Consider the following 19,710-nt stretch of genomic DNA (forward strand, 5'->3'; position numbering starts at 1 on the left):
CCAGGGCCTGAAATATAAATTTCAATAAAGGATTTATTTAATTTTTCTTTCTTTCTAAGTGAAGTCATCTTTATTATAAAATTGATATAAGGAGCACTGAAAAGATCACTGGACCAGGAGTCAAGATTTACATTCTGGTACCAGCTCTGCTGTTAAATATGTGACTCTAAGAAAGTCATTTTCTGCCTTGGTTTGCTTATCAGTTATATGTGAAGGTTGAAGTCCAATTTTGTTGTATGACTCTGTTATTCTAAATATTTAATGAAATAGAATTTCAGTGTTAGGAATGGTAGTATAATAACTAAATTAAGAAAAAAATCATCGTGCAAACAAGTTGATTTCTATATCCTATAATTACTAGTTATGTCATTCACTGTAGTGTGTTGATAAAAGAAATAAAACGTATATTTTGAAGATTGAAATTCTCTTGACAAACTTACCTTTCTTTACTTAAAAAACTATGATCATGCAGGATGCATATAACTTGCAAAGGAAACTCACCAAAGAAATATAAATGTGCATGCACAAGAGTCTCGGTTACTACAAGTTTTACAATATGAGCTTTGGCCAACCTACTACAAGAATTTCAGAGTGAAAAGGGATTTTTCCTTTCAACCTCACTGTCCTGAAGTATTGTGTTTGATGTAAATTTCTAAGTAGAGATCAGACAGAAGAATTATGAAGATGCTTCCATATTTGTGTAAAAAGAAATGTTTACTATCCATTCCAGTAATCCCAGTGTTAACACTGATACACACCTTGGACTTAGCTTGTTCCCATTGTATAAACTCATACTTGACTTCAAAGAAAAAGAAAATACAAAGTCTTTCTAAGGGGCAGGAATCCTTTGTATCTACTGGTTAATCCTTCTTCTGTAAGATTCTATTGGAAATCCTTTGTAACACAATGCAGGGCACTTTTCCATATGTTGTTGTTTACCTAGTTCGGTGGGCCTGATTGAGAACAAAAATCACATAAATATGAAAGATCATGGTTTCATTTCCTGATCACAGGTAAAGTAATTAATATATCCAAAGGGTCTCAGTCACTCAGAAAAATTATTAAATAGCATACCACAAGGGACACTTTGAAAAACTTAGGGAAAGAAGGACGAAGAAAGGAGAAGCTAGACTTAATGTTGGTTTGCGTCAGAGGAAGAGGATCTATTTGAATCCTACAAGAGAATTTCCTGTTCAGTCCTTTACTACCAGGGTCTTTGTAGATTGCGCAATGACGCTGGGCTCCCCATTGGGCAGTTCCTGGGGAAGGCAGTGGGGAATTCTTATGCTTTCGCTCTAGGTCCCAGAGGGTCCCGTTTTCTGTGTCTCAGATTGGCAGAAGCCGCGAGCCTGACACTTCCCTCGGTTGGGACTGGCAGATTCTGTGGCTGCGTAAACACGCTGTAACCAAGTTCTTTGCTGATTTTACAGACCTTCATTCGCTCCCAAGAAGAGCTGACGGTACTCAATTGTCTAGTACTGGCCTGCCCCACAAATGCCTGGGGGCTCGTTCCCCCTAACCCAGAATTGGCTGCACGGGGGCGGGGAAGTGGGGGTGGGGAAGAGATGGGAGGGCAGTGGTTTCCTTGAGCACAGCGCGATGTTACTTAGTAAGTCGCTGAATGGGGAGCGCAGCTGTCCCCAAGCCGATTGGTACTTGTCAGGAAGAAACGCCGAGAGGTGGGAGTGCCTGGGGAGGGAGGCAGGCGGTCCCTACCGCGAGCGCGGGGAGCTGCTTTTCCGCCCCTCTGCCTGCTCTCCAAGCCCGGGCTCTGAGGAGTGGCTGAGGCAGCGGGGCGCTTCAGGAGCCTGTGAATGAACCCTCCCTCCTCTTCCTCCTCCTCCTCCTCCTCCTCGCTGAGTCTCCTCCTCGGTGCTGACGGTACAGTGATATAATGATGATGGGTGTCACAACCCGCATTTGAACTTGCAGTCGAGCTGCCCCAAGCCTTTCTGGAGAAGAACTCCAGCCGCGAACATTAAGTGCTGTGGACAGGCGCTGGGACTGGGATCTGCGGCCAGCCCCGCAGTCTCTCGCGTTCTCCAGCCGTCCCGCACGCTCCGCACCCTTCCCCAGGCCACCTCGCTTCTTATGTGACCCGCCCGGGCAACGCCGAGCCCATTCGCGCAGCTCTGCGGTGAACTGTTTCCCACAAGCTGCACTAAGCCGCCTTTCAAGGTAATCACGTTTCTTTTGTTCCCCCTTAAAAAAAAAAAAAAAGAAAGAAAGAAAGAAAGAAAGAAAGAAAAGAAAAGAAAAGAAACCTTATGGAAAAAAAGAGCTTAGAAAAAAGAAATACATTGCTATTGGTAGAAGGCTTTAATTAAGGCAAAGAGAACTAGCCGTAGGGCGAAGTTAAGAAAATATATGCACTTTAAAAATGCAGGTAACTTTCAGGACGCTTGAAGACAGACCATGGTGCTGAAAAAGATCCAGACAAAAGAAGCCCGAGGTGCGGTGGGGGGTAGGAATACTAACGGAATTGGGGGAAGGGAGGGAAAGGGTTTGTGGAGGCCCTTAGAAAAATCGTCTTGAGCTGGAGAGGACAGAGGGGGACCCCCTGGCACCTTGATCATTTTTTGTTAACCTACTGAGGCAAAAGTTTGAATGGGGACTCCCAGACTTGCCCACATACAAGTCGCTGAAGCCTCTTTGGTGCAGGCCACCTGGTTCCTGGCCCCTGGTGTGTAGTCAATCCCCCACGTTCTTGGAAAGCTGCTCCCTGGCAGCTCCTGACAGGGCGACCAAACACCCCAGCAGCCCGGGACCTGCGCGGACGTGATCCCCTCAGCCTGCTGGCAGTCTCCGGGGAGGTCCAGCCAGGGGAGGTGCAGGGTCCCCGGGCTGCGTCTCCTTGGCGACTTGGAGGCTGTCAAGACTCTCTCCGATACCCCTGAGTTCTTTTGTCCTGCGCGCTGTGAGCCAAGGCGAGCGGGCAAGAGCAGGGATGGGGGTGGGGTTGTCTGAGCACAGTGAAGGTCTGGGCAGCGCCTGGGCGGGAAACGCTAGCCCTGAACCAGCAGGGATGTACAAAAATTTCATCCCATCCTGAAGAGCGAAGTGGAGGCTTCGCTCGTGTCTCAAGGAGCAAACCAGCGCTCCAAGCACTTTACAGACAAAGGTGGCGCGGGGACTCCAATCTGGAGTCTCTAGGACCAGCCCTCTTGCCCCAGCGACAGCAGCTTTCCTTTTTCTTCCATTTCCCCACCCCCTTCCAGCTCTCGACCCAAGTTGAGCAACTTTACTGGCGGGTCGAGAGGCCCCGGAGAGAGTGTGCCGGGAGCCCCGCGGGACGCCCTCCGCTGAGCGTCTCACCTCCCGGCAGAGGCATGGGCGCTGTCCGGAGACATCCCTGGTGCGTGCGGGCTAGTGGGCATCAGGGTTGTCCTGGCTCGCTGTCTGTGTCACTGGGCGTGGAACGGTCAGTGTGTTAGGCAGCGGAGAGTGACGTAGAAAAATACTGTCATAGCCTGAACTATTTGCTCTGGGATCCAGCTGCGCCTCAGCAAGTCCAGCCTGTCCCCGAGAGATGCTGCGGGTGGGAGGAGAAATCTGTGCGAAGCTGGAGGGTTGTCCTGCCGTGCGCACACCCACGGGCGAAAAGACGGTCTCACATCTGTGTCCCTTGTCTCATCTTTGTTTCTCCCTGTCTCCATATTCTCTGCCTCCCTTCCCTTCTCCCAGCCTCTGCTGTTTAGTCTCTCTCGCTCCTGCGTCCCCTCCCCCATAGCTGACAAATGAATGGCTAGTGTGAAATCCCTGCCTCTCCTGTACGCCGAGGCTGGCCAGAAGGGAGGAGCGAGAGAGACCGTTCGCTTCTCAGGATCCGCGGGCAGTAGCGTGCCATAGACTTGCAGAACCCAGACGTCTAGGAATAGGGAGTTTTGTGGCGTGTGCGGGCGCCCCCTGATGGAGAAATCCAGCACAGGTAGAGAAAAAACGAGCCCCCCCAACCGAAGCCAGTCATTTCACTAGAATGGAGTCGTTAGTTTTCTCCTTCAGAATCTACAACATAAATCTAGGAGTTTGAAGGACCGGGTAGGAGACCTTGTCACTGCGAAGTTCAGAAGTGGCTTTTTCCGAATCAGCCAGAATAAGCAGCGAGTCTGCAGCTGGGCGTACGAGCCCATATGGCCAGGGGTGGATCCAGGTTTTGGGTGGGTGAGGGGGTGATGCTCGATTTGGGGCATCACTTTAAGAAATATAATACATAATACCTTACTTTTGGAAATTTTCTTAAGGCCCATGACCACTTGAACCCAATGCCAGGGCCCCGCCCCAAGGCATTGTAAAAGCAGGGTCTCTAATTCAAAGTTTAAACCTCCTTAACTTGAGGATACTCGACGAAAGTGGAAATTTTGAAGGCGGGCGCCAGGGGAAAAATGAGAAAGGAAGGAAAGGGGAAGGAAGGTAACGGTGGAGGGAAGGAAAGAAGAAAGGAACAGAGATGGGGCGGAGGGACGTAATACAGCTGGGCGCAGGCTGGGAGCGGACCGGCGGGGTTCGTTTCGAGGTGTTGGGCTGAATTTCGCGTTTCTTTTAAAAACAGTCTTTTAACCCTACGAGGAAAAACAAACGCGACTGAAGCGGCGAGCAGGGTGGAAGGATAGGGGAGGAAGGAGCCCCGCAGAGCGGCTGGGGCTCAGCGCGCATGGGGGGCAGAAACCGCGCCCTGCACTTTTTGCAGCCCCGGAGTTCACATCCGCCGCCACGTGGGCTGGGTCTTTAGCTTCGGGCCCAAGACGGCGTGACTTCTTGGGCTCCAAGATAGCTGTTCTCCGGGACCAGCAGTCCGCGCGGCCTGGAGGCTGCTGGGCGCTCCGCGGTCCCTCCCAGAGGCCAATAGGGGCGAGGCGCGAGAAGGCGGGGCGGCTGAGCGGTGGGAGCCCCGCATCCGCGCACCCAGCGCAGAGGCTGTTGGCTGCTCTTGTGGGAGATCGACTTCTTTCCAGACGGCGCTCAACACTTTTCTTAGAAGACTGACTTTTTTTTTTTTTTTTTTTTTCCTGGCTTCTTTGGAGCGGTAGGAGGAGTTTTTGCCTTGGGACATGGAAGAGGCAAAGATTTACTCTAAGCAAACTCTTTTGGCAAAAAAATGAGACGAGTTTATCCTGTATTATATTCGTTCAGGTCAGTTTAAAGACCGTTTTGTTGTTACAGGATAATCACGTTCCAGACTGTCAGAAAGAGTTCATCTGGGATGGCAAACAATTGCCACTTTTGAAAGAACTTAACAGCATTCCATGAACCCAAGTATGAATGAGGCTGCGGGTGTAGCCGAGGTCCCAGGGAATCACCTGCCTTAGCGTGGGCCTCGCCCACAGTGGGAACTCAGCAAGTATTTATAAGAGAACTGAGCTAGTGACTTGTGGGGCAGACGAGACACTGCCACATCCAGCTGCATTTTATTGTCTCCTACTTCTTTGCCTTATCTTGGAAGAACAGTTTTAATGAAAGCTTTAATCTCACATTCTGACATCTAGTTGATCCTTTCTCTCTTTTTGACTCCTAAAAGCTGTGATATCAATTGTTTTAAGTACTGCTTGACAATTATGCCAAATCTATCATGAAAATATTCATATAAAGTTTTAAAATAAGATTTAAGTTTAATATAAACATAAAAAAGCACCCATGGAAGCAACAGCTAGTTCTCTGCAATAAAATCTCTTCCTAGTTCAGGCAATATGTAACTTGGAATACCAGCATATCAAGCAGAAGGTCTTAGAGACTGGCTTCTAGTTCTGAGCTCTAAGAAAGGAGTATTTTACAATTGTATATGCCTGTGTTGACTAAAACAGCAAAGGGTTCCAATGGATCCAAAGTGATTGAGCAATTACTTCCTCCAGCAGGAAGTCCACAGTCCTTAACCTTGTGGGTGCTGGGAAGAGGGATGAGATCAGGACAATTGCTAAGAATTTATGTAAGAATTCCAAGTTGTTTCTTTTCTTTTCTCAGTAGATAAAAGAGAAATTAAAAGTCATTCTTAAATTGTATTTCTGGCTTTTAAAATTGAAGTTTGAAAAGAATCCTCCTAGATTTACATGTTTACAGACAGATTTCTTCTTTTTCTGTGTGTTTACAAACTGAATGGGAATGTTTCTAATATTTTAAGATACCTATATCTACATTATTGTAAATTCTGTTTGGAAAAGACCTAAAAAACTAACAAGTTTGAATATAATTTATATTAAAGATAGTCATTGATTTCTCTTTTCTCACATTCCCATGCTTGAGTACTTTGTGGTTAATGATTGGTCACTGATTGAGCATCAGAGTCTTTGAGAACACAAAGACAACCAAAGCTGTCTCCCAGTGGTCATAAAACTAAGCTCTCTTGTATTGTAAAAACCTGTGTAATTTAATTAACCAATGTCACCCCAATAAATTCAATAATTTTTTTAAAAAGAAAAAATAGAACAAACAAACAAAAAACCCAAAAAACTAAGCTCTTTTTTCCTAGTGGGGCTTAAACATTTTTGTTGACTTTATTCATGGGTAAACATCACTAGACACTATATTTAAAATGAGATTTTGTCCTGTGACTGAGCAGAGCTTCTAAAGACACATGGTTCTTTTGAGGAAAAGAATGAATGACTGTAGTAGCCTATGATTTCACCACCCACCTAGAGAAACCAGTTAGGACTCACAAACCCTCATTGTTGAGGGTTACTAGCTCTGGTCTGAGAAAACAGGCTGATTGTTGCATAGGTCTGTACTTTACCAGAAAACACAAGGCCCATACTCTCTGGTTTGGAAGCAGAACAAGGGATATAGAGATAAACGTCTTGGTTGAGCTCTATTTCAATGAATGAATTTTTGCCAATTTCCTCTGGTAGTCTAGACTTGGTAAATTACATATATATATATATATATATATATATATATATATATTCTCCAGGATTATTTGACTTTGCTAAGTTTTTATCACTGAATATTCTAGGAGTGATTGTACTTCAGTGGTTAATGCAAAGTACTTTTGTTTAATGTGTTTGTCAGTTATATTTCCTGAAATTCTATAGAAGGGTGTAAATACATATCGACATTAAAATTTACCATACTTTCATATGTATATATATACCCTTCCTGATTTTTCTAAGAATTTTAAGAGGTGCTTATGTTTATAAAAATGAGATTACATTGCTTATAATACACACATATATAATATGTAAGTTATAACCCTTTTATTTTTAAATTACTGAGTTGATATTTCCTATGGGGTAGTGAGATAAGCACTAGAATGGAATCTGAAAGCTTAAAGTGCACGTACCACCTGAGAAAACCAGATTAAGACACAACTTCTAGACCTTTAGTGTCAGAATCTATTAAATGGATATACAGTTATCAAAAGGATAAACACCTGTGCAAAGGTTTTTGTAAATGGTAAACTATACAAATAAGTGGTGCTAATATATGAAGTACATGGGACTCAGGTCTATCCAATTCTATAACTTTAATAATGACCACATTGCACAAATCATGTATTTTCTACTAAATACATAAAATGAGTTAGATAAAAGTATATTGTTTTCAGATCTGGCTAGTTTCGTTGAACAGAAGACAGAGCCCAGAAATAGACTGAAATGGACAAGAAAACTTAAGTGGAAAAGAAGGTTTATTCAATAAATGGTTTGGGGACAACTCAAATGGTTTGGTTCACTCAAAGTCAGAGTCCATTTCTACTTCATTTCTTATCCTAAAATAAACTTAAGGTGTATGAAATATGAAATGTGGGGAATGACATTTAAAGAAGATAACTAAAGAAAATCATGGGATTTTTAAAATAATAAGCTAGGAGTAGATAAATGTGTTCTAAACAAAAGATAAAACCCATAAGTTATTCCAGAAAAGATTGACAAGTCTGACTAAATAACAATTAAATGATTTACACAAAAACAAATAACACATTTGGAAACTCTCTGCAACATATGAGAGACAATAATAACTCTTTTGATATACCAAGAACTTTTACAAGTAAAAAAATGTCTACAATCTATCAAAACAAAAAGGCAAATATTATGTACAGGCAGTCAACAGAAATAAAAATATAAATGTTCTTTAATCATAAGTTGCTCAGCTTCATTCATAATTATAGAAATAATAATTCAAATAATGATATGCTGCACCACTTTTCATCAATCAGAGCAGAAAAGGTGGAAACTTTGATCAAAGTTTGTGTTGACCAGGTTGTGCGACAACTGGGTTTCGGCATTTTCCCTAAGAAAAATTTGGAAACACTTTCAAGGCTTATCATGGAATTAGTGAAATGAAAGATGCTACATTCATCTAATGGAACACTATGCAGCTAAGAATAACACAGAAAAAACTATTTGCTGATTTGAAACATTCTCCAAGATTCAATGCATTTTAAGTGAAGACAGTAATGTACCAAACAGTGTATGTAATACACATCTAATTATGTAAAAAAAATGGGCATATTCATTCATTCAACAAATAGTTACTGAGTGTCCTGGGCATTGTGGATATATCGATGAACAAAATACCAAAATCTGCTCTCCTGGAGCTTATATTATGGTAGGTAGAGAAAGGCAGTTTCCAAATACATACATAAAATGCTGGTAAATGCTATAATGAAAATCAAACATAAGGAAGGGACTAAAGAATGCAGTATGCTTTCAACAGACTGATGAAGAATTCTCCAGGCAGAGGAGAACAGTACTAGCAGAGGTGACATGAAAAATCAGGTTCAGGAACCCAGTCACAGGTTAGTGATAAATTCACATGTTGCCATTACTCTTGTGAAGTAAATTTAGGAGAATTCATGTTTAAACCATGACAGATTTCTTTCTGTATTACAGCAACTCCTCCTGCAAGAAAGCACCCTGGAGTAATATGCTAGGCAATGCTCATTATATCTACTTTGTCAGAAGTGGCCAAGACAGCTGGTTGTCCGGGGTAACTAATTTGGAGCCTGGAAGACAAAACCACTATGTCTGTGTCCCTAAGTCACCCTTTGTTCAGTGGGGCTTCCCCAAGATCAAGAGAGAATATTAAATGTCTGTTTGCTAGAATGTTGGCTCTCTCTTTCTCTGAGGCAACCAATTCTTGGAATGACCTTTATCCTCTGCAGTCATTTCTCATGGATAGGGGTCTGGTTGACCTTGTCTCTTGTGTCTCCCAGGCAATTAAACAAGGCGGTCAGCTGTGTCTTGATTGTTCAAAGACTTTCTCCTCTTCTCATTGACTTAACTGGAGTAGAAGGCTAAATATAGGCACTGGCTGTCCTATCTCCCAAGTCTTTTTATGCAAACAGACTTGTTATCGCTAATAGATTATGCTTTTAAGACTAACGGGAACAGCAGAAGAATAGAAATGGAGGTCTGAGTGGTGCTGAAAACACACACACACAAAAGAGGCTTTAAAAGTTCCTCATTTACTAAGATGAAACACAGAAGGAAAATAGTGTGCCTTAACAACCATGATTATGGACATAGCCTTCAGAATATTAAAGAAATGAATGAATGAATGATCATGAACTGAGGCAACCAAAGTCAGTAAACTACTGAAGTATTTACTAAAGAAATAAATGACCATCCTTTAGATCAAAGGTTGCAAATTCAGGCACCTTCAGGGAACAGGTATGGAGTAGAAATTGATGAGAAGCCAAGGGTCCAGTGATTACCTTGAACGCCCAGAGGCAAGGTGAGAGGTTGCTGCTTGCCTAAGGCCAACTAGAACATGAATCCAGACTTGCTGGATCTGATTTTTTAAAATAAGTCAGAGATCTGAGACTTAGTGTGAAAACTCCAATTTTTAAATGTTGGCAACTTATTTAAACATAATTTTACAGATGTATTGAAAACATGACCAGTCTCATCCTTGTATATTCAAAGCACTGACTTCTTTTCTTAGCCTTGTCTTAGGGGACGTTTTAAGGCCAGTGATGAGTATACTTGTATAGATGTGTAAGTCCAGTAGCCACGGACACCATCACAGCCATCTGGCCCATGCAGGTTTACGTTTGATTTAGACAGACGGTAATGAAACAATGGAGCCAAGAACTGGTGAGCCATTGGATTGAATCCTAGCTTGTACCCGGTGGGCAAGAAATACACGCAGTGGGAAAATACTTCCCTTTCCATTCAGGGTTCCCAAAGCCACTGACTTATCTGAGTTTCCTAGAATCAAAGGTTTCTACCTCACCAGCCTTATTCACCTCTGTTCCCCATCTCCTCTCTGCACAAATTCTGCACAAACTGGCTTCTCCTTCAGCATTCTGCCATCTTGGCTGCTTCTCCTCTCCTCCACATGGCCTTTCTCAGCTTTCCTCCTGCATGGGCTCCTCTGCCACATTTTATAGTGTAGAATTCAAAACCTTTAATCCAATATGCAAACAAGGAAGTCTCTGATACAAAGTCACTTAGGGTGGGAAAGGCTTAGTCTTAAAACTAAGCCTTAGGCTGTAACAACCCTGCCTGCTTACAGCCTGTCCCCACACCCAATGCAAACTATAAGCCAGCAAACATACATATCATATTTGCAAACTTATTTGACCAACAAGATGAAAGACAATTTTTCCCATTCCCTCAAAAAAAGAGGACACTGTTATATGGATGAAGTATGGTATGCAGTATTAGTCTTTGATTATCTGTCTTGAAAGAGAAAAGGACAGAAGACTCATTTCTGAGTCACGATCACACCTCTGCTAGGGTTTGTGAGATCCAATAGTCTAGATAGTGACAAATATCAGATATTATAATATCATGGTAAATATTCAACTAGACTGATTTAAATGTATTTTAGGTGTTAGTTAGCCTGCTTGCCCATTTCATAAGAGATTGTTGGCATTTTGCTTCAAAGTGTGTTTCTAAATAGGAAATGAAGGCACATTGGTCATGGATTTGGTTGATGAAAATCTTCAGGGATCTACTCTAAACCTAGTACTGTAGAAATATTGTGGGAATTAATAAGTTAAATATGATACTAGTTCTGTCTTCCAGAGTGCTAGGTCTATAGAGGAGATAAAACATGTTTTCACATAAGTACTGATTCAAAGCACATAGAACAATTTATTGTAAGCATGAAGTTGCATACTGCTTCTTTATAGGGATAACCCAGGTTATAATTTTCCAATTCAAGAACTTTAAATACTTTTCTTTTTACTATTAATAATATGAACCAGAAAAAGAACACCTCTGTTGGGCAGATAAAATGTATTATGCTCACTTTGTTGAAAATGGCGCTGCCCACGTGAGGCCGTTGCCCAGGTGATATTAATATGTGTTGAGAATCCTTGTAGCCTGTGGCTTGGTTTTGGGATTAAGCCTTTCCCACCCTTTTTTGATGTGGGGTGGTACAATCCAATCATACCTCAGAGAAGTGACTTTATTGGAGACTTCCCTATTTTGTATATTGGATTAGAGGTTGTGAAGCTACAATATAAAATGGAGGCAGAACGAGAGTTTGCGCTCTTGGTTCCTGGGATGATTAGCATGAGAGAGCAGAGGGAGCAGAGCAGAGAGCAGAAAGAGGCCATGTGGCCAGGAGAAGCAGCCAAGATGGCGGAGTGTTGAGTGAGAAGCCAGTTTGTGCAGAGTTTGTATCTGGGATAAAGAAGGAGATGGGGAACTGAGGAGAATAAGGCTGGTGAGCTAGAAACCTTTGATTCTGGGAAACTCGGATAAGTCAGTGGCTTTGTGAGAACTGAATGTGAGTGTGTTTTGGAGCCCAGTGTGTGTTTTTTCTTGCCCGCAGGGTGCAAGCTAGAATTAAAGAAAATGGCCCACCAGTTTTTGGCTCCATTGTTTATTTACCGACTGTCCGAATCCAATGCGAACCTGCATGGGCTGGGCTGCTCTGATGGTGGCCCTGGCCATGCCTACTGGCTTTACAACCTCTTATAGAAAGACTGAATTACTAATTTTAATAATAATTAAGCACTGAATACACTGTGTATCAGTGAGCTATATGTCATATGCATTATTCTATTGTAAAGCCAGTAGCCATGGCCACCATCACAGCTGCCTGGCTGTTGGGCGGATAAAATGTATTATGCTCACTTTGTTAAAGATAACACGAGGAGGCAGTCGCCCAGGTGATATTAATGTGTGTTGGAGATCGTTGTAACCTGGGGCTTGGTTTTGGGATTAAGCCTTTCCCACCCTTTTTGCTGTAAGGCGGTACAATCCTATCATGCCTCAGAGAAGTGACTTTGTATTAGAGACTACCCTGTTTTGTATATTGGATTAAAGGTTGTGAAGCTACACTATAAAATGGGGACGGAACGAGAGTTTGGGCTCTTGGTTCCTGAGGTTAGCATGAGAGAGAGGAGAGAGTAGAGCCAGCAGCGGAAGGAGGCCACGTGGAGGAGGCCAGGAGAAGCAGCCAAGATGGCGGAGTGCTGAGTGAGATGCCAGTTTGTGTAGAGTTTGTATCTGGGATAAGGAAGAAGATGGGGAACTGAGGAGAAGAAGGCTGATGAGCTAGAAACCTTTGATTCTAGGAAACTCGGATAAGTCAGTGGCTTTGTGAGCACTGAGTGTGACTGGGTTTTGGAGCCCAGTGTGTACTTTTACTTGCCCGCCGGGTGCAAGGTAGGATTAAAGGCTATGGCCCATCAGTTTTTGGCTCCGCTGTTTCTTTACCGACTGTCCGAATCCAATGTGAACCTGCATGGGCCGGGCTGCTGTGATAGTGGCCCTGGCCACGGCTACTGGCTTTACACTGGCCCATGCAGGTTTGCATTTTTTTTGGACAGATGGTAATGAAACAACAGAGCCAAGATCTGGTGGACCATTACCTTTCATCCTAGCTCACACTGGGCGGGCGAGAAATACACACAGTGGGAAAACACTTCCCTTTCCATTCAGGGCTCTCAAAGCCACTGACTTTTCCGAGTTTCCTAGATTCAAAGGTTTCTACCTCACTAGCCTTATTCACCTCTGTTCCCCATCTCCTTCTCTCTGCTCAAACTCTGCACAAACTGGCTTCTCCTTCAGCACTCCAACATCTTGGCTGCTTCTCCTTGCAATGCTAATTTTAGAAACTGAGAGAGAGCGAACCTCCTGTCTGCCCTATTTTATAGTGCAGAAATCAAAACCTTTAAGCCAATATAAAATAAGGAAGTCTTTGATACAAAGGCACTTATCTGAGGCATAAATGGGATTCCTCATAAGAGTGCACCACCCCACATCATGCAACAGTCAAAGGTGTGGAGAAAAGCTTAGTTTTGAAAAGATCTTAGTATTAAACAGGAAAGTCTTAGTCTTAAAACTAAGCCTTAGGGTATAACAACCCTGCCTGCTTACAGCCTGTCCCCTACACCCAATGCAAACTATAAGCGAGCAAACATATATATCATATTTACAAACTTATTTGACCGCTATCTATCAATACTCACAACCACTCTTTATAACTAAGTACTACTTTTCACAATTAACTGGCTACTAAAAATGAGAGAATTAGTAACTTACTCAGAATCACAGAGTATGAGTAGAGGATTCAGAACTTGAATTCAAGACTATTTGACAGTGGAGCCAGACTTTTAACATTTATACATATAAACATTTCCAGAAAAACCAACAAACAACAAAAAAACACATCATTTTTTTCTTTAAGGATCATAAGAAATTATTGTTTATAAGTACATTTGTAGAAGGGCTTCTTATTTGGATTCAGTTAATACTTACTGAATGTATTTTCTTTAATTACATTTTATGATTCAACCTAAAATCTCTTCTTGTTTAGAAACTTTTAACTACAGAGTGTATGAAATTGATATCTTTATTTTTTCCTGAAATACTGTAATGCAGTGGTCCCCAACCTTTTTTGGGCCACGGACAGGTTTAGTGTCAGAAAATATTTTCACGGACCGGCCTTTAGGGTGGGACGAATAAATGTATCATGTGACCGATACAAGCGTCAAGAGTGAGTCTAAGATGGATGTAACAGAGGGAATCTGGTCATTTTTTAAAAATAAAACATCATTCAGACTTAAATATAAATAAAACAGAAATAATGTGAGTTATTTATTCTTTCTCTGTGGACCGGTACCAAATGGCCCACAGACCAGTACTGGTCCATGGCCTGGGGGTTGGGGACCACTGCTGTAATGGCATTAATATATAGGTGTATAATTTCTGCTTGTTGTTGTGGGTCAAATAAGTTTATAAATATGATGTATATGTTTGCTTGCTTATAGTTTGCATTGGGTGTGGGGGACAGGCTGTAAGCAAGCAGGGTTGTTATAGCCTAAGGCTTAGTTTTAAGACTAAGCTTTTCCCCACACCCTTGACTGTTGCATGATAGGGGGTGGAGCACTCTTATGAGGAATCCCATTTATGTCTCAGATAAGTGACTGTATCAGAGACTTCCTTGTTTGTATATTGGATTAAAGGTTTTGATTTCTATACTATAAAATGGGGCAGAGGAGCCCATGCAGGAGGAGAGCAGAGAAAGGACACGTGGAGGAGAGGAGAAGCAGCCAAGATGTTGGAGTGCTGAAGGAGAAGCCAGTTTGTGCAGAGTTTGTGCAGAGAGGAGATGGGGAACAGAGGTGAATAAGGCTGGTGAGGTAGAAATCTTTGATTCTAGGAAACTCAGATAAGTCAGTGGCTTTAGGAGCCTTGAATGGAAAGGGAAGTGTTTTCCCACTACAGGAATTGATCAACATACGACCTATGCAACTTACAACCATTTGACTTTACGACCACAATTGCTAGTCACGACTACTCCGCGTCTTGGGCAGCACAAGCGTTGTTCAGCTGGGTGTATGACAGTGCGGACCAGCTTCTGGCAGCACTAATATCTTCGTATACACCATTTCAACTGTTATCTCAGACTCGATACAATAATGAAAGAAAATTATGATAAAATATGACTTAAAGATTTTTATAACATCATTTACCTACTCAACTTATTACCAAATCGTGTTACAACTGGTCTGTCGAAACCAATTGTATAGTTGTAAGTCGAGCACTAGCTGTATGTATATTTCTTGCCACTGGGTGTGAGCTAGGATTAAAGCTAATAGCCCACCAGTTTTTGATTCTGTTGTTTCATTACCGTCTGTCCGAATCAACTGTGAACCTGCATGGGCCAGGTGGCTGTGATGGTGCCCGTGGCTACTGCCATACATTTTGGTATCTTATAAGAAATCCAGAAATGTAGAAATCAAATTTTTCAGTAAATGTTTAACAATGCTTATTAGCATATTCCAGTAATTATATGCTAAATAATAAACTGAATTGTTAAGGTGATAAACTAGAGAAACTTGATAAGACAATAAACCGTATGTTTTTCACAATGAGTTGTCAAAAGGCCTATAGATGGAAAATACATATATAATGTATTAAGTTAAAAATGCTTTTTAAGAAATATCTAGAATTCTATAATTTTATTTTAGAAAGGTTCTAACACTGTAAGTTATATAAAATAAAACAATCAAATAGAGAAAAATATCAAGGAAAAAGGAATAGCTAGCATAAATTATGGGACTGAAATTGAGCTCAAATTGGACTTGGCTTCTTATAGCATTTGGTTGTTTTCAATCTAGGTTTTCTAAATAATATAAAATTTAGATATTTTCTAAGTAAAGTGTTAGGAAGTTATTCAGGGCACCAACTCAAATATGTATCAGGATGCCTTCAGCTATAGTTAACAGAAAGCCTTGATTTTACTGGGATTAAATAATAAGGAAATGTATTTATCATATAAAAGAAAGTTTAAAGGTGTGGCTCACTCTAGGCTTAAGCTCTATTTCCCCCATTCTTTCTTATCTTCATCTCTTGAAGCTATTTTATAATGTCGAGGATGCAAAATGGCTGCAATCACTTGAGAAGAAATAGTCTATCATGACAATATGCAGTGAAGAAAAGCAAGCGTCTCTTCTTTTTTTTTTTCTTTTTTAAGATGAATATAGCTTTCCCAGGAGCACCTTCTCAAACCTCTGCAGAGATCTCATTGGCCAAAAGTGCGTTATATATTTATGTCAGAACTGATAACTGGTGACAAGAATAAGATTTCCGTAGGACAATCAGGATCACCCCTTGGGCTGGGGTTGGACCCAGGCTCCTCTAACGTATATGGCAGTGTGAAGGATGGTCCATACTAGAATGGACTCAGAGTTTTGTTGGAAAGGAGAAAAAGGAATGGCTAGGGGTAGCCAACCAACAATGGCTATTACAGAATAGTTCTAAATGTGGCTGAGAAGGGAACAACTGTGGAGATCAAATGATCTTCTGCAACTTTTTAGAGACTGGCTCTTTGATTTCTAGATGGTCCCCAACACTGGTACTTACCCTCTCCATAATTATAGCTTCATAGAAATTTGAACTGGAAGGGACCATTCTGAGTCACAGTTTGTTAACATGTCTTCCCCAAAATCACTCAATAAATTAATGGCAAAGCCAGGACAGGGTTTCTTAACTCAGAAAGGGTGTTTCCTTCCATTCTTTACCCTTTAGACTTTAGAACTGTTAGAATGACTTTAAAACTAGTGGCAAGCATTGGTCTTTCTTATAATTACCAGTTTCTCATAATACATTGATTTTGTTTGTTCAGCCTCCTAGAAACTAAATTGAGTCTGTGCTTTAAAAAGCCTGCTGAAATATTTTTTTTCTGTTTTGATTCCATGTGCATGAAGCACCAATAGGTTCTTTTGACCACATATTTAATGCAAATTCTTTTCTTTCAACATCTCTCCCTAGTACTTTCCTATCTTCTCTTGCTCCATTTATGACCAACTTCCTGTTTCTAACTAGACTTTGTGGTTACCCCTCTCTATTTGTGCCAGCTCCTAGCCACCAGTTATAAAGGCTGTGGTCTATACTGTTCTTCCTACAACCAATCCAGTTTTGGTTGTCCCACACATTCATATTGTGTCCCCAAACTGGGTTCTGGGATTATTTTGGTAACTACTGCATTGGATGAATGTCAAACTAGTAATTAAAGTGTTGGGACAGCTTCTCCTATTGCAATTTCTCCCCAGTTTTTGCAATGCAAGAGGAGCTGCTTTTTGTACTCTTATTTTATTCAGTGTACAAATAGCATAAATCACACCATAAAGCCAAATGCTCATGATTTACTTTGTATTTTCATTTACTTCTAGGACAAGATGTTGATTAATATAAAGAGCATCTTATGGGTGTGCTCTACCTTCATAGCAACCCATGCACTACCTAAAGGTGAGTGTGCTAACAATCTCTTTGGTACTAAGGGAAATAAAAATTTAAGTGCTGGGTCATGGAATGGCAACATGGAATCACTAGAATAAAGGATGAATTTTTTATCTGAAAAGCGCTGAAAACTTTTAGTTAAAATATTATTAGGCTAAAAACAGTAGTTTTAAATCAATCAATCAAAACAAATAATGAACAGGATGGTAAACAAGCAGGTGGGCTTTCAGTAACTTCCCAAATTACTTCGAGGCTGTGCAAAAGGCTCATACAGTCATTCCTTGGTGTCCATGAGTATTGATTGGTTCCAGGACCTTCCACAGATACCAAAATCTACAGATGCTTAAATCCCTTAGATGTAATGGCATAGTATTTACATATAACATTTGCATATCCTCTCATCAACATTAAATCATGTCTAGATAATTTATAATGCCAAATATAATGTAAATGCTATATCAACAGTTGTTACACTATATTGTTTAGAGAATAATGACAGGAAAAAAGTCTGTGCATGTTCAGTATAAAGGCAACCATCTAGGTTTAACTATATAGTACACATCAGCAACAATAAAACATTAAAAAATTTTTTCAATGTTCAGTTTCTTGAATCGGTGGGTGCAGAACATGCAGATATGGATGGCCAACTATATATGTCATTGGAAAAATTTCTTATCTTTTTCAATACTATTCAAAGTCTTTCCTATAAAAAAATGACTATCAAACCCTCAGGAGGCTAGATTTTAAGAAAAGTCAACAAGATAAAGAGAAGACTAGCAGCCAAGTATTTGCCCCTACCTCCCCTTCTCTTTCTCTCAAAATAACTGGATAAGTTCACATACAGTGTTTTTCTTAGCTTTAAATTATATGTCCACCAAATGAATGTTTTACAATTCCATATTTATGGACTTTGGCCAGTGAAAAACGATATAGCCTTGAGCTTTAGTGAGCGACTCCCGTCTAGTGTACTTCTCCAGACTCAACTTCCACTTTTTTCTCACATTCACTCTATGCTCAGACTCTCTGAAGTAATTTGCAATTCCATGCACTGAATTTCATATTACTGTACCTGGTTTTTCACATGTAATATTTTCTGCTTGGCAGTCCCGTCTCTTATTCTCTACAGTTCTACTTCAACTCAGTTTTTATGACTTAAAGTTTTAGTATCACTCCATCTATCCATCCATCTATTTATTCATCCAACCACTCTCCATTCACTTACATATCTATACACTGATAGAGTTATTTGAGTACCTTCTATGTTTCAGGTTTTATGAGTGTACAGTGATATACCATTGGCTTGGATTTCTTTAAACTTAATCTCCTAGTTATACGAGACAGTAAACAAGTAAACAAACAATCCCAGTGCTTTCAGACTGATGAAAATAAAGCAGTGTGATATCATAAATAATGATCTGGGTTGGGGGATGTGGTAAGGCTTCTCTGGGAAAGTACACTTAAATTGAGATATGAATGACCTACACAGCTATCAGACTCTAAGGTCCGCCAATCTGTTAACATTCCAGGAAGTATACTCAGCATATTCAGGAAGTAAAGGTGAAGGTCACAGAACACAATAAATAACAACATCCACTGAAGAGGGAGAACATAGAAAGGATCTATAGAAAAGGGAATTAGTTTGGGTAGGTAGCAATAAAGGGGATTGCAGAGAAAGTAGTAGGAGAACCATGAGGGAAAAGCAACCATCCTTCACTTAAATTTTAGACTTTCTACTTAGACAAAAGGGAAGCAATGGAAAAAATGGTATAGCTTCTAGACAGTATTTTAAAATAGTAATAATAGTTAAAAATATTGAGTAACTTGTATGTGTTAGGGAGGCCTTGTTGAAGTATTTTTACATAGTTTATTTAATATTAACTCTCTAACGAGACAGACACTTTTATTCTTCCTATTTGGCAGATGAGAAAACTGTAGTACCAAAAGGTTGGATGCATAGCTAATGTAGAAGATCATGCAGCAATGTAGTGATGGAGTCTGGAGTTGAACCCAAGCAGTTGGGCTCCACAGCTATCAGACTCTAAGGTCCACCAATCTGTTAACAACCTAGGAAGTATACTCAGCATATTCAGGAAGTGAAGGTGAGGGTCACAGAACGTAATAAATAACAACATCCACTGAAGAGGGAGAACATAGAAAGGATCTATAGAAAAGGGATTCCTTTGCTTCCTGAAAATGCTGAAAAATATCCTGGGCTTTGACAGATTGGTAGACCTTAGACTTTAATAGCCATCCATGACTTTTATATCTCAATTTAAATGTTATGTTCTCTAAGAGGCTTTACCACCTCCCCCAACCCAGACCATGCTGTTAACCACAGTTTTATGTTTTACTCCAAGAATCAAGTTCTTTGTAAATCTATGATCACAATTAAGAGATATAATTAGTAGGGGGTAATTTCAGAAGCCTTGAATTTTTTTATGAGAAGCAAAAGTGACAACATATGATTTACATAAAACAGATTTACCCAAGTTCAATGGGGCACAAAGCTGTACCTAGTTGTAAGTCAACACAAGTACTTATATCTTAAGGTTTTTTCTTAGGTCTCTGAAAGTTCAAT

The 19,710-nt window shown here is 40.8% G+C and overlaps 1 protein-coding gene across 4 annotated transcripts in view; it reads left to right on the forward strand.

The window, feature by feature from the left end:
* Positions 1-1,932: 1,932 nt before the first annotated feature.
* VCAN (versican) overlaps positions 1,933-19,710 on the forward strand; it is a 130,361-nt gene continuing 112,583 nt past the window's right edge. For all 4 annotated transcript variants that reach the window (XM_066381789.1, XM_066381786.1, XM_066381785.1 and 1 more), the window contains exons 1-2: positions 1,933-2,178; positions 17,066-17,141. In XM_066381789.1, the coding sequence (XP_066237886.1) occupies positions 17,072-17,141 (70 nt within the window). In that variant the 5' untranslated portion in view covers positions 1,933-2,178; positions 17,066-17,071. The remainder of the gene's footprint in view (positions 2,179-17,065; positions 17,142-19,710) is intronic.

The sequence above is a fragment of the Saccopteryx leptura genome, chromosome 4 (genome assembly GCF_036850995.1).
Source record: "Saccopteryx leptura isolate mSacLep1 chromosome 4, mSacLep1_pri_phased_curated, whole genome shotgun sequence".
Taxonomy (NCBI): Eukaryota; Metazoa; Chordata; class Mammalia; order Chiroptera; family Emballonuridae; genus Saccopteryx; species Saccopteryx leptura.